The sequence below is a fragment of the Oryctolagus cuniculus genome, chromosome 14, assembly GCF_051225735.1.
Source record: "Oryctolagus cuniculus isolate XC-2025 breed Fujian yellow rabbit chromosome 14, ASM5122573v1, whole genome shotgun sequence".
Taxonomy (NCBI): domain Eukaryota; kingdom Metazoa; phylum Chordata; class Mammalia; order Lagomorpha; family Leporidae; genus Oryctolagus; species Oryctolagus cuniculus.
In genome coordinates, this window is record NC_142880.1 from 77,326,323 (window position 1) to 77,341,229 (window position 14,907).

At 41.6% G+C, this 14,907-nt stretch overlaps 1 protein-coding gene across 2 annotated transcripts in view; it reads left to right on the forward strand.

Annotated features, from left to right (window-relative positions):
- MAP3K1 (mitogen-activated protein kinase kinase kinase 1) overlaps positions 1 to 14,907 on the forward strand; it is a 74,687-nt gene that overhangs the window by 45,237 nt on the left and 14,543 nt on the right. For both annotated transcript variants that reach the window (XM_051853771.3, XM_089313179.1), the window contains exons 4-11: positions 1,620 to 1,820; positions 2,983 to 3,099; positions 3,479 to 3,627; positions 7,518 to 7,639; positions 8,461 to 8,542; positions 8,660 to 8,843; positions 10,730 to 11,008; positions 14,488 to 14,609. In XM_051853771.3, coding sequence (XP_051709731.1) covers positions 1,620 to 1,820; positions 2,983 to 3,099; positions 3,479 to 3,627; positions 7,518 to 7,639; positions 8,461 to 8,542; positions 8,660 to 8,843; positions 10,730 to 11,008; positions 14,488 to 14,609 — 1,256 coding nt within the window. The remainder of the gene's footprint in view (positions 1 to 1,619; positions 1,821 to 2,982; positions 3,100 to 3,478; positions 3,628 to 7,517; positions 7,640 to 8,460; positions 8,543 to 8,659; positions 8,844 to 10,729; positions 11,009 to 14,487; positions 14,610 to 14,907) is intronic.

Genomic DNA, 14,907 nt, shown 5'->3' on the forward strand with positions numbered 1-14,907 from the left:
AGTACTCCAGTTTTAGTTGCAGAATAGTCTTCTTTTGTATGCATATACCACATTTTGTTTATCTGGTTGTCAGTTGGGATGTGTTCCACTCTTTGGGCTATTGTAAATAATGCTACTGTGTATAGCCACATACAGATGTTTGTGTGGACGTGTTTTTCTGTCATTGGGGCTTACACCCAGAAGTGAAATTACTGGAATCGTTCATTTTGAGGGACTGTTTTCCAAAACAGCTGCACTTCAGGTTCTACCAGCAGTAAATGAGGATTCTACCTGCTTCGTGTTCTTGCCAACATCTCTTGTCTTTACAGTTAGGTATGCTGAACTGGGGTTTCCACTGGCACTGATGGAAAGACAAATGGAATGGAATGAGGGGAATAGGTATTACTCATGCCGCAAGAGAGTTCTGTCCCCTGCAGTGAGATGTTTTAGTTGAGGGGCCCTCTCCTCAGTGTCTAAAATTACTTGTTATAGAAGACTATTTAATGAAGCTTTAAGTATAAGCCAGGAGATTGGAGGTTTGATTTTTGCCACTAGACATAGTTGTTTTGCCTGCTTAGGATATGTGCTTTTTTATGCTTTTTATTTTTATTGACATAATTTTTTTCCAAGCCCAGATGCTTGCAGAATAATTTTTTAATTTGCACGTGGTTGTCTGTCTCAGCCAAAGGTTATATCCTTGGTTACAGGGATGATTGAGATTTTTTTTTTAAATGTGAAACTTCATTACAAATCGCTTTTTTAAAAAAAAATATTTATTTATTTACTTGAAAGGCAGAGTTTCAGAGAAAGAGCAAGAGCGAGAGCAAGAGAGAGAGAGAAAGAAATGTCTTCCATTAGCTGATTTACTCCCCAGATGGCTGCAACGACCGGAGCTGTACCGATCCGGAGCCAGGAGCTTCTTCCTGGTCTCCCACATGGGTGCAGGGGCCCAAGGGCTTGGGCCATCTTCTACTGCTTTCCCAGGCCACACAAAGAGCTGGGTTGGAAGTGGAGCAGCCAGGACTCCAACTGGTATCCATATGGGATGCCAGCACTGCAGGCGGCGGCTTTACCAGCTACGCCACAGTGCCAGCCTCGATGATTGAGATTTTAAAAGTTTACCTGAGGCCGGTGCCACAGCTCATTTGGCTAATCCTCTGTCTGCAGCACCAGCACTCCGGGTTCTAGTCCTGGTTGGGGTGCCGGATTCTGTCCCAGTTGCCCCTCTTCCAGGCCAGCTCTCTGCTGTGGCCCAGGAAGGCAGTGGAGGATGGCCCAAGTGATTGGGTCCTGCACCTGCATGGGAGACCAGGAGGAAGCACCTGGCTCCTGGCTTCGGATCGGCGCAGTGCGCTGGCCACAGCGGCCATTTGGGGGGTGAACCAATGGAAGGAAGACTTTCTCTCTGTCTCTCTCTAACTCTGCCTGTCAAAAAAAAAAAACAAAAAACAAAAAAAAAACAAAAAAACTGCACCTGAGATGAGGATATCTGATAAAGCCTTTTTGCTTTTTTCTTCTTTAAATATATTTAAGCACTTTTCAGACTGTATTCTGCTGCATAGCTATTTGGTGTGACCTTTTTCGGTTCATAGTTTCTTGTCAAAAAGTAAGACACTTAGTAACAAAACAATTTTGTAAAGTTTCAGAGTGGCCGGATCACACCACCCCGGAGAGCGCCCTCACCAGATGGCTTCTCACCATACAGCCCCGAGGAAACAAACCGCCGTGTGAACAAGGTGATGCGGGCCAGGCTGTACTTGCTGCAGCAAATAGGACCCAACTCTTTCCTGATTGGAGGGGACAGCCCGGACAATAAATACCGCGTGTTTATAGGGCCACAGGTAGGAGTTGTCACCACTTTATGTGTTACTAGTATCTGTGAGCAGCTCAGATTTATGTGCTATCACGTGCTTACATCAGTTGGGGAGGCAGGCATTTGGCCTGGCAGTTCAGGTGCCACTTGAGACACCCGCATCCCGTATCTGAGTGCCTGGATTGCGTCCCAGCAGTGCTGTGATCCCAGCCTACCGCTGATGTGCATCCTGGGAGGCAGCAAGTGCCGGCTCACATAGTTGAGTTCCTGCCAGGAGACCTCGATTAAGTTCCTTGCTCCCAGCTTCAGCCTGGCCTGACACAACTGTTTGCAGGCATTTGGAGGTGTGAACCAAACCAGCAGATGCCTCCCTGTTTTCTCTGTCTACCTAATGAAGAAAAACATGTTTTAAAAATTTACATCAGGGGCCACTGTTGTGGCCTAGCAGGTAAAGCCGCTGCCTGTAATACTGGCATCAGTTCGAGTCCTAGCTACTCCACATAAGATCTGGCTCCTTGCTAATGTGCCCAGGAAGGCAGTGGAGGATAGCCCAAGTCCTTTTGCCTCTGCACCCACATGGGAGACCCGAATAAAGCTCCTGGCTCCTGGCTTCAGCCTGGCCCAGCCCTGGCTATAGCAGCCATTTAGAGAGTGAACCAGCAAATGAGAGATCTTTCTTTTTCTTTCTGTCTCTCCCTCTCTCTGATTTTCAAATAAATAAGTAAATAAAAATTTAGATCAGTGACTTTTAGTAAAGTTTCCCTAAAATGTATTTTGTCTGGTTAATATTTTTCTTTAACATACTAATGAGATTTTTACTATGGCTTAATATACCATCAATAAAATAAATTTGATGTGTTTAATAAGTTCATAAACAATAAGACGTTAATTCATGGAGATAACCAGCTATATAGACTTCTCTTATACCTCTCTTGCATACAGGAGGACTTCAAAGAGTTTATGGAAAATGTGTATTATGAAAAAATTATACATAGATTCCAATTTTTTCATATAAAAGTAAACTAATCTTTTAATTCTATTTTTTCATGTACTTTGGAACTACCCTTGTATATGAAGACAATGAAAAATGTGTATTTATAGATAATAAATTTGGAAATTAAAATGATAAACTTACAAGTTCTAATGGAACCATAGATTTATTAATTTGTAGGTCTTTTTTAACTCTTCAGAACTGCAGCTGTGGGCGTGGAACATTTTGTATCCATCTGTTGTTTGTTATGCTCCGGGTGTTTCAACTAGAACCTTCAGACCCAATGCTGTGGAGAAAAACCTTAAAGAATTTTGAGGTAATTTTTTATAAATGCTTTAGAGTAAAACTGCTAGCAGATTTTTATTTTTGAAAATTTTCCATGGGCACTAAATTTAAATAGACAGTGATTGATCTGAAGGTATGAGGATATATAAGAATTATTCTATGCTTATAATTGTTTTTTATTTATATAATCTATTAAGTGATAAGTTCTTTCTTCTGGACTGAAAAAAATAACAAATACTGGCCTGCTGTTAAAACACTATCAACTATATGTATTCTTATTTTTGAAGCTCTTCAATCAGCTTTATGAAAAACTTAATGCAATAAAACCAAAGAATTCAACCTTTAGTACTCTTCATATGTATAATAATTATGGCACAAATGTCATTGTTACTGTCTTTTTCCAATGTTAGGTTGAGAGTTTGTTCCAGAAATATCACAGTAGGCGTAGCTCAAGGATCAAAGCTCCATCTCGTAACACCATCCAGAAGTTTGTTTCACGCATGTCAAATTCTCATACATTGTCATCATCTAGTACTTCTACATCTAGTTCAGAAAACAGGTTAGTATTTTTTAAGGAATTAAAACCATTAATCTAGTATTTTTAATTTTAGGGATTTTTTTAATATATGTTAAGTTGCTGTTTGATGTAAGTATTGAATCTTTCAGGTTAAAATCAAGGGTAAAAAATATCTAAGGTCATCTGAGTATAAATGTATGGACATTTTGTCCTAAAATTTAGAGTTTTAAAAATGGAACATTAATACAATAGTGTCCATTTTGTAAGAAAAATCAAGTTGCAGATAGAAAAACTAACTGTCATTCATTACTTTGTGCCAAGCACCTTATAATTATCTTACTCTGTAACTTAAAATAACTTCATTGGGTAGTTTGTCTCACTGTTTTATGGGTAATGAAGCGGAGGCATTGTGTAATAGAAGGAACTGTATGTAGGGCTTTTAGAAATAAACTATACAGGACAAAACAGTTCTGTAAAATCACTTTCAAATATAGGATTTTCTGCTGTGTGACGTCACTGCCTCCTTCACAGGTGTCTTCAGAGAATTCTTAAATAGGCTGTTTTACCTGGGAGAATGCAAGCATGTTCTTCAAGACGAGTCAGCTGTAATTCAGAGATACAGTAGCTGTTTTTCATAATTATTACTGAAAATCTACAGTGCTTCTCAAACTTCCATTGCCTAATTGAGTTCATAAGAATGAACACATAAGCCTAAAGAACCTGAAGTGTGACCCAGAATGATAGGTGTGAAGTTTTCAGTGAAGTCTCTGGTATTTATAATGGTTCATGTGAATTTCCTTTCCATTCCATGACTTTGCTTTATTGATTTTAATGTGAAATTGAAATGTTTAAACTACTTCCGAAAGAAGTGCTGCTTCTCTTCCCAGAGCATCTCCTGTGTGTTCCTAAGGCACTCTAGCTTGAGAAACACTGGTGCCAGTGGTTAAGTTCCACCCTCATCCCATCAGTCGTTTAGGTGTTGCAGTTTCCTTGAGATTCAGGAAGAATAACGAAGTGATGTTATCATGACAAGTACCCAGTGAAAAGGAGAGAGAGGTGTTTTCCTCTGGAAAAAGTAAATGTTTGAATTTTCTTAGTTTTGATTAAATGAACTGATTTGCGAATTCTAGAGCTCTAGAGTTGTTTGGGATGTTGACGATGTTCTAGTGTCTGTGGCTCAGTGACGAGTGCAGCCTGGAGAAGCTGCACAGCTCCTGTGAGCAGAAGCCTAAGTGGAACCTGGGACTGTGCAGTCGCAGGGCGAGGCTCTTCCTCATCTTTCCCAAGTAGAATGAAGAAACAGCTTTATTTCTCAAGCAAAGTGACCCAGGCTTTATTCTACAGCTTTTCTCCTTTTGTGACATTTCTCTAACTTCGCGTTTTCGAGAAGAATAACAAATGCTTAAAAATCAGGTAGCCAAAGTTAAAATAGATTCCTTCTCAGATGAAAATAGAAACCTTACAAATATGGGCTGGCCGTGGTTGTGAGTTCTGTTGATTGGTTTGGATTGGTATCTCCATAGAGAACTCGCAGAAGATGTCACCTTCCCATACTGAGATTATACTATTTATGTAGGTAAATGTAATTACATTATTCTTATACATAAATATAAAACAAAAACCTCAGTAAGAAGAAAAAATTTATCTGGAGATCTGATTATATAAAATTTTGAATGGTAAGTCAGAAACAAAAAGAGGACAAACAAAATGAAAATACTTAATTAAAATTATGAACAAAACCTCACCCCAAAAAACTCAGACTACAAACAGGAACCTAGGATCCAAGTACATAAAAGAACAAAAGGAATGAAGAGAATATTCACAGAAAAACAGTTTCCAGAGGCTGGCTAACATATGAAAACTGTTCAGTCAGTCTCATTAAAAGAATTCCCATTTTTCAAAAAAAAATACCAGTTTTTATAGAATTAGTGGAGACTTTTCTAATCAGACAGTTAAGTTCTTTAAAGGACTTGGCTTTGCTGTATAACCTTTCTGGAAAAAAGCATTAGGGCTTTTTAAAACATTTATCTTCATTGATCCAATAAATGTATTTTTTTGTTTTTGTTTTTTTAAGAAAAATAGTTTGGGAAATATACAGGCCTTACAAGATGGCTTTTTCTCATAGTTTAATGGTGAAAAATTGAAAACAACTGAAGTATCCAACAGCAAGTGAATGGTTGACATATGCCTATGATGATTGTCTCATGCCATCATGAAAATTATGCTTTTGAAGAGCATTAATTGGCAAGCATGGAGAAGTGCTCATAAGTGAAACCAAATTCTGGTTATAATTTATCATTCATGAACCCAATTTTTATTTATAAAAAGTCAAGTGGATACATAAAAATTTAAAGAAATAAAAAAAGTTCAGTTGTTATTGACAAGTGTTATTGCAGATTTTTTCTTTTTAATACTTTACATTGTGGATCGTCAGATCTCTGGCACTACTCAGCTATGCCTTTGTAGACTGAAAGTAGCTATGACGGTATGTAAACAAATGAGCATGGCTGTGTGCTAATAGAACTTTATTTACAGGGCCGGCGCCGTGGCTCAGTAGGCTAATCCTCCACCTTGCAGCGCCGGCACACCAGGTTCTAGTCTCGGTTGGGGCGCCGGATCCTGTCCCGGTTGCTCCTCTTCCAGGCCAGCTCTCTGCTGTGGCCTGGGAGGGCAGTGGAGGATGGCCCAAGTGCTTGGGCCCTGCACCTGCATGGGAGAGCAGGAGAAGCACCTGGCTCCTGGCTTCAGATCAGCGTGATGTGCTGGCCGTGTCGGCCATTGGAGGGTGAACCAACGGCAAAAGGAAGACCTTTCTCTCTGTCTCTCTCTCACTGTCCACTCTGCCTGTCAAAAAAAGAAAGAAAAAAAAACTTTATTTACAGAAGTGCACTACAGGCTGCTTTATTCTCCTTTTAGTTTGTTGCTCCCTGCTCTGTACTTACATGATTGTACTTCTGGAAGAACTGCTGAAAAGAAATAATCTGAAAAAGCAGCACACAGATATTTATAATGGTTTCTTAAAAATCTTAAACTATAGAAGAAATGGCTCAAATAAAAAGTACACTACACATTTAGGATCCTTTTAGTTAGTGAAAAATTGTGCCACCATTAAAATTATGTGTATGGTGGAAGCAACTCCGGTATTTGTTGATGGATAAACAAAATACGGTACATACACATGATGGAGGAGCTCTGAGCCTGAATAAGGGAACAGACTTTGACATATACTCCAGCAGGGATGAACCTTGAGACGTTATACGAAGTGAAATAAGCCAGTCACGAATACTGTGTGATTCTATTTCTATGTGCTACTTAGTCAAAATGACAAAGACGGAAGGTTGGTGTTGCTAGAGGCTAGGGGAGGGGAGAATGAAGTGATTGTTGGATTGCTGTGAAGTTTCGGTTTGACAAGACGAGACATTCTGGAGGGGTCGGAGGTAATGATTGACAACGTGAATGTATTTAATACCACTGAACCGTGTATGCTGGAAACTGGTTAAGATGGTTGATTGTATGTTACATGTGTATTTTGCCACAATGAAAAACTGCTATTATGTGATGTGTTTGTTCATAGTCAGACCTGATAGCAATTTGTTCATTTAAAAAATATACTGACAGAATGAGACACAAATGCTCTTTGTAAGATTGCAGTTCAGGTACGGAATTGTCTTCCTAGCCAGGGCAGCTTAACTCACACACAATCTGTAAATGCACAGGTATGGGAGTTGGATTTAAAGTTAGTGTAAATCAATAGGAGAAATCAGTTTCTCTCAAATACTTAGATGAAAGATGCTCTGAAACAAGAATTTATAATATATTCACAGTCTAAAATGGCAGAAATTGTTTGTGGTATGCAGCATTAATTCTCTTACCTTTCGCTTTATGTGTGTGTGTGTTTGGTGCTTAATGCTTCTGCTTCTCTTTCCTCGTAGCATAAAAGATGAAGAGGAGCAAATGTGTCCTATCTGCTTGTTGGGCATGCTGGACGAGGAGAGCCTGACAGTGTGTGAGGATGGCTGCAGGAACAAGCTGCACCACCACTGCATGTCCATATGTACGTGACTCCTTTTCTCCCTGCACTCAGGAACACGGGTGCCCTGGGAGCTGCTTGAGGATTCTGATGTGGCTGGGGGGGAGACTGGCAAGAAACCAACCAAAAGGGTTAGATATATAAGCCATTGGTGAAGTTTTCCACAGTTGTAGAGTTTGGAATCTGTTAGGAGATGAGCTGTGTGAGCAGAGGAATGTGGTCTAGTCTGGTCCGTGTGGTAAAGGAGTGCCTAGAGTTAGCAGTGCTAGCCCAGCTAGCCCAGCCCAAGGCCTGGGTAGGCAGTGCAGAGGGGCGAGCATCCCAGCAGCGTTGGGAAGACCTCTCCAGGTTCGTAATCCAGCAGACAGGACATTTTGAGTGTGAGCAAGCAAGTTACATGTTACCACAACTAGTGAATCCTGCAGTAACCATTGCAGATAGTTACACATCTAAATAAATACTTAATGTTGGGCCGGCGCCATGGCTCACTTGGTTAATCTTCTGCCTGCGGCACTGGCATCCCATATGGGCGCCAGGTTCTAGTCCCAGTTGCTCCTCTTCCAGTTCAGCTCTCTGCTGTGGCCCAGGAGGACAGTGGAGGATGGCCCAGGTGCTTGGCTTCTGCACCCACATGGGAGACCAGGAAGAAGCATCTGTCTCCTGGCTTTGGATCGGTGCAGCGCTGGCCTTGGCGGCCATTTGGGGAGTGAACCAGTGGAAGGAAGACCTTTCTCTCTGTCTCTCCCTCTCACTGTCTATAACTCTACCTGTCAAATAAAATAAATAAATAAATGCTTAATGTTAAACAATTACGTTTTTGTAAGCTTTTTTCTTTAATTTTTCAGGGGCAGAAGAATGTAGAAGAAATAGAGAACCTTTAATATGTCCCCTTTGTAGATCTAAGTGGCGGTCCCATGATTTTTATAGGTAAGAGTTTTGAATTAATGACTTGTGTGTGTTTAGTAAAAAAAGTAACAGGGTTTTCAAAATGTGGTTTAAGTGTTAAAAACATTTTTTAGCAAGTATTGTCATTTTTTATTTTAGCCACGAGTTGTCGAGCCCTGTGGATTCCCCCTCTTCCCTTCGAACTGCACAGCAACAAACCCTACAGCAGCCACCTTTGGCTGGATCACAAAGAAGGACTCAAGAGAGCAACTTCAACCTTACTCACTATGGAACTCAGCAGATCCCACCTGCTTACAAAGATCTGGCTGAGCCATGGATTCAGGTCAGTAGCTCTTTGTTCATTTCTCCAGGAAACACAGACAATGTGGGCATCCCTTTCCCTCAGCAGTTTATAATGTAACAAAAGAAGATGCTTTTGCTGGCCTCCATCATGACTCTTATTTCATTAAGATTTTTAATGTTCCTTTAGTATTAATACTGTGCTGCTGTTTATACAGCTTAAACTTCAAAAGTTCTTTGTAGTTTATCCTCTCATGTCTAGAAACATCTTTCTGAACTAACACACATAAAAGGTTATCTAAAGACAGAAACTCAGCTCTTTCAATGCTAACTTTTTCTAATGTTTAATGCCCCTTCCTGCCAAGAATTTCTGTTGCTTATATGCTGCTGCTTAGTCTCTCCTTTCTGTGTCCTAACAGTGCATAGTGGGTACCAAATAATCAGAGTGGATGAACAAGAAGGAAATATGTGGTATTGACCTTATGTTAGTCATTCGTAAGGATCGTTTCCATTCCTTTATGTTCTTTTCTGATTGCTTTTTCATCCTCAGTAATGTAGGGCTTTTTGTTGGTTTGTTGAATGCTTAGTCTGTTGTTCAAAAAATGTAAGACCCAAGACCAGACAGTGTCTCCAGTGGACACTAGTGAAGTAAAATGATTGTTCCCAATAACCTGCTAAATTCTGCAAAGTCAATATACTGTATATCAGTAGGGTTTTTTCATTTTTATTTTTGTGTGCATTATCATCCTGCAGCTTTGAAATTCTCTTTTCTCAGCATACCAATAAACCATTAGGAATCTAATAAAATCTGCAAAATTAATAAATGCATCCTAATTCTTTTATGTAGTTCATTAGTAATGTTTCAACAGAAGCCCTCCCCTGCTCGTCATGAGCCCTCAAGAACCGTCAAGCTGGTTCTGGGCGGCCTTGGATGCTGTTCTCTCAGAGCAGTGCTCTGGTTTGTTTCTGTTTAAGCTTTAGCTCAGACTAGGCTGTGGATTCTGGGTTCTTTAGTAAGAACATCATGTAAAACAATTAAAACTTAATAGCGGTTTGCCACTTAACAGTGCCAGAAGTTCACTCATTATATTCTAGTTGGTTTTTTCTCCTTTATAGCAGCACATATTTTTTAAAATAAGTATGTCGTTCGTTTTCCCCAAAATGTGTTTACACATCTTGACTATCTAGAGATTTTTGCACATGATAAATTGTGCTAGGTGTTACGCTTGCTTTTACCTGATAAGCTGAAAGTCAAGAGCATTTATGCTTTCCTTTCTTTGCTGTGTCTCTGGAGGGTCGTGGTAAGGATGCTGTCAGGACACACACATTAGTTCTAGGTACTGCACTGTCCTTTGCTATTGTGAGCACAAACATTTTTTCTTTAGTTTTTGATTTGCCACTCTATGCACTATAATCTTACCTGGTTTTTTTTTTTTTTTTCTGTTTAAGGTATTTTTGATTTAGTGGGTTTTTTAAAGCCATTTTTTGGTCTAAGACAAAAACCAAATAAATGCTTTTAGTTTACCACTAGCGTCTGCTCTTGAACCACTCTACTGTGTGTCCCAGTGTGGCTTCTGTAAATCCTGTTCCAGGCTTTTTCTCTGGAAGGGTTTCTTCACAGTGTTTTGTTTGGAGGATGGTGTGGGTAAGCCTGAAGGGTACAGACCTAGGCATGTATACTTATCCGTCTCATTCTTAATGGAGTTTACTCTTAATTTTTCTTACACTAATGAGTGGTAATGGTTTGAGAATCACCAGTTAAACTTGAGTGTAAAATTCCTCATCACTATCTTAAATGGCTGCACATATTTTGCAGTTGTGTAAAGATGTCAGAAATGTCCAGTTTTTCTGTAGAAATTGAAAAGCTTGCTTACAGTGCTGTGGGTTCACCTGTTTTTCTTCCCGTTGAATTCACTGTGTTTGATACAGGTGTTTGGAATGGAACTCGTTGGCTGCTTATTTTCTAGAAACTGGAATGTCAGAGAGATGGCCCTCAGGCGTCTTTCCCATGATGTTAGTGGGGCCCTGCTGTTGGCAAATGGGGAGAGCACTGGAAATTCCGGGGGCAGCGGTGGCAGCAGTCCGAGCGTGGGAGCCGCCAGTGGGTCTCCACAGGCCAGCGTCTCTGGGGACGTGGTGGAGGCGTGCTGCAACGTCTTGTCGGTGGTCTGCGCCGACCCTGTCTACAAAGTGTACGTTGCTGCTTTAGTAAGTAGCTTTATTCCCTAACCATCTCATTGCGGGGTTCCTTTGCTGATTGTTTCAGATACTGTTTTCCAGATACAATAGAGCTACTTTATGTGACTTAACTCTGGAAAATCTGAAGTGTATTTTTCTTCCAAAATCCCAGGAAATGACAGTTTTCCATGTAACCGACCTCTCATTTAATTTTCCATTGTACTGATTTTAATCTGGTCAGGTTTCCTTACGTGCAGTTAGCTGTCCCCATCAAGCAGCAGTGTCCTGCTGTTCATACCTTACCGTGTTCCTGAGCAGGTACTTGACATGTGACTAAAGTGATAATAACTTAAGGGATAGTAAAGGGATCCAAGTTACTTTGCTTTTTTTTTTTTATTTTTTTTATTTATTTATTTTTTTTTGACAGGCAGAGTGGACAGTGAGAGAGAGAGACAGAGAGAAAGGTCTTCCTTTGCCGTTGGTTCACCCTCCAATGGCCGCCGCGGCTGGCGCGATGCGGCCGGCGCACCGCGCTGATCCGATGGCAGGAGCCAGGAGCCAGGTGCTTTTCCTGGTCTCCCATGGGGTGCAGGGCCCAAGCACCTGGGCCATCCTCCACTGCACTCCCTGGCCACAGCAGAGGGCTGGCCTGGAAGAGGGGCAACCGGGACAGAATCCGGCGCCCCGACCGGGACTAGAACCCGGTGTGCAGGCGCCGCTAGGCGGAGGATTAGCCTAGTGAGCCGCAGCGCCGGCCCTACTTTGCTTTTAATTTGGTATCTGTTGATATTAAGGAGAATTTCTTTTTAAGAAGCATTTTGCATGATTTTTAGTAAGCATTTTTGTGTGGAAACACAGGAGCCATTTCACAGAAGAGAGTGCCATGACACTAACTGTCATGACCCTGTCCTGTTTTTCCATGAAACATGCGGAGGGACAATGTGTGCCATAGAACAGTGCTCTTCACCCAGCTTTTTGCCTCTTAACTTCCTACCGGTTTTCTAACACAAACTTTTAGGCACACTTGACTGCCTGGTATGTTTCTCCTTTCGAGGGTCCATCTTCTGTGAGCTGTCCCTCATCTTCCCAGCCAGTGGCGACCCTGTCCTCTCACCATATTGCTCTCCCTGCAGATGCCATCTGGTTATCCTGCAGTTCAGACTGTCAGCTGGCCTGGAAGCCGCTTGAGATGGGCACCATAGAAAGGATGCCACGTTCTCGTCCGTTGGCAGTTATGTAGTGTGCCAGGCTCAGCAGAGACAGAAGTGGTCCTACCTTCAAAGCTTTTCTTCTCTTTTCTTCCACCACACACCTCCCTCTTTCCCTGTCTTTATTCTTCCCTCTTCCCTCCCCATCCCTAGTTTTTTGCTGAACCATTGTGGAGTTATTTCTAGGCATCATGACATTTTGTCCTCCAATCACTTAGCATGTGCCTCTTAAGAATATTTATATTGTGGGGCTGGCGCCGTGGCTCACTTGGTTAATCCTCCGCCTGCAGTGCTGGCATCCCATGTGGGCACCAGGTTCTAGTCCTGGTTGCTCCTCTTCCAGGCCAGCTCTCTGCTGTGGCCTGGGAAGGCAGTGGAGGATGGCCCAGATGCTAGGGTCCTGCACCCGCATGGGAGACCAGGAGGAGGCACCTGGCTCCTGGCTTCGGATCGGCGTAGCTCCAGCCGTGACGGTCATTTAGGGGTGAGCCAATGGAAGGAAGACCTTTCTCTCTGTCTTTCTCTCTCACTGTCTAACTCTAGCTGTCAAAAAAAAAAGAATACATACATTGTTCTGTGTAACCAGTTGCAACCAGCATGTTCTCCTTAATAACAGTATTACTGCATACTGTCAGGTTCCTATTTCAATCTTCCCAGCTGTGCCAGCAGTATACTTTATAGCTAAACTGCAGACTTTATTCACGTGTCAGTTTTCCCACTAACAGTTTTTTCTGTCCCAGGATCCAGTCCAGGATGCCGCATCGTACTCAGTCATCCTTTCCTCTTAATCTGTTGATCCTCTGTGATGATTCCTCAGCCTTCCCTTACATGACCTTGACTCCTGAGCCTTACCAGCCAGTTGTTTTGTAGAGTGCCCATCCATGTGCGTGTTTCTGATGCATACCTGTGGTTATTGTGCACTTTTCACAAGATTACCACAGGGGTGCTGTACCCTTCCCTCCTCAGTACACTGTAACAGTGGCTGATGCTCTCAGTTTGAGTGATGTCTGCTTTCTCCACTATGAATTTACTGTTAATAAATATCGGGCTGGCACTGTGGCATGGTGTGTTAAGCTACCGTCTGCAATGCCAGCATCCCATATGGGTGCTGGTTTGAGTCCCAGCTGCTCAATTTCTGACCCAGCTCCCTGCTAATGGCCCAAGAAAAGCAGTGGAAGATGGCCCAAGTATTTGGGGCTCCTGCTACCCACTTGGGAGACCCTGAGAGCCCCTGGCCTCCAGGCTTTGGCTTGGCTCAGCCCCAGCTGTTGCTACCATTTGGGGTTCACAGTTGCAGCAGCAATGGAAGATCTCTCACTTTTTTTCTCTCGCTTTCTGTAATCTGACTTTAAATAATAAATCTTTAAAAATAAAAATAAATAAGTATCTTGAGAGATACTTTGAAACTGTATAAATAAGAGTTGAAATTTTGCCCATTGATGTTACCGTTTGTCAGCAAATCTGACCTGGAGCAATTATTACTACACTATTAGAGCTGGTCTTCTAACGTTGATTTTTCTGTCGTCCTCATTCTTTCCACATTAATTAATTGGAATTCTTCTGTAAAGAAGAGCTGTCTCTTCCCCATTCATGTATCTATTCAGATTTTTTTTTTAAAGATTGTATTTAATTTTTTGAGAGGTAGAGTTAGAGAGAGGGAGAGACTGATTGTCTGTCTGCTGACTCACTTCCCAGGTGCCTGCAACTGCCAGAGCTGAGCTGATCCAAAGCCAGGAGCCAGGAGTTTTTCTGGGTCTCCTACACAGGTGCAGGGGCCCAAGGACTTGGGCCATCTTCTGCTGCTTTCCCAGGCCATAACAAAGAGCTGGATAGGAAGTGGAGCAGCCAGGACTTGAACTAGTGCCCATATGACACGCTAGCACCACAGGCAGAGGCTTAGCCCACTACACCATAGTACTGGCCCTTCTATTCAGATTTTAATTTACAATAATGTGAACTTGTGGGTGTTCTGGGGATCATAGGTAACGCATTATTTACTTTGTTGCTCAAATTATCCCAACTTTGGCCATCAGGAGCTCTTTTCGGTTAGATCCTATTCTTATTAAACAGTAATTTTTCAAATTATTTGAATTCAGACTTTTAAAAATTGCTGAGTTTGGAGAATTCCTTTCCACCACATTTGTTTGTTTATTTGGCTATTTGTTCATGCCATTATAGACTGATGGATTTATTCTGAGTTATAATCCATCCCTATCATTATTTTGTCGCTCAGAGTGTCTCAGATTAGTCCATTGTCTCTAATGCTCCTGGTTAATCTGACCTTCAGTGTTTCCTCCCCAGAAAACATTGCGAGCTATGCTGGTGTACACTCCTTGCCACAGTCTGGCAGAAAGAATCAAGCTCCAGAGACTCCTCCGACCAGTTGTTGACACCATCCTCGTCAAGTGTGCTGATGCCAACAGGTAAGGCCTCACTGATGAGCCGCTTCAATCCGTCGTGTAGGAGAGACCTCACACCTGGGGAGTACTTGCCACATTTATTAAATGCCTGAATACTGTTCTGTAACATTAAGTTGGAAATTAAAGTTCTTAAGGACTAGAGGAAAGAATTAATGACAAATAAAAGCCAGCCTAACAGCATAACACAATACATTATTATATTGATTCTTTTAAATAATGTTCTTAATCTGAAATCCAGTTGATATAAACATTAACAAATATCTGTAGAGTTGAATCTGATTTTAGAAGATGAGTTACACAG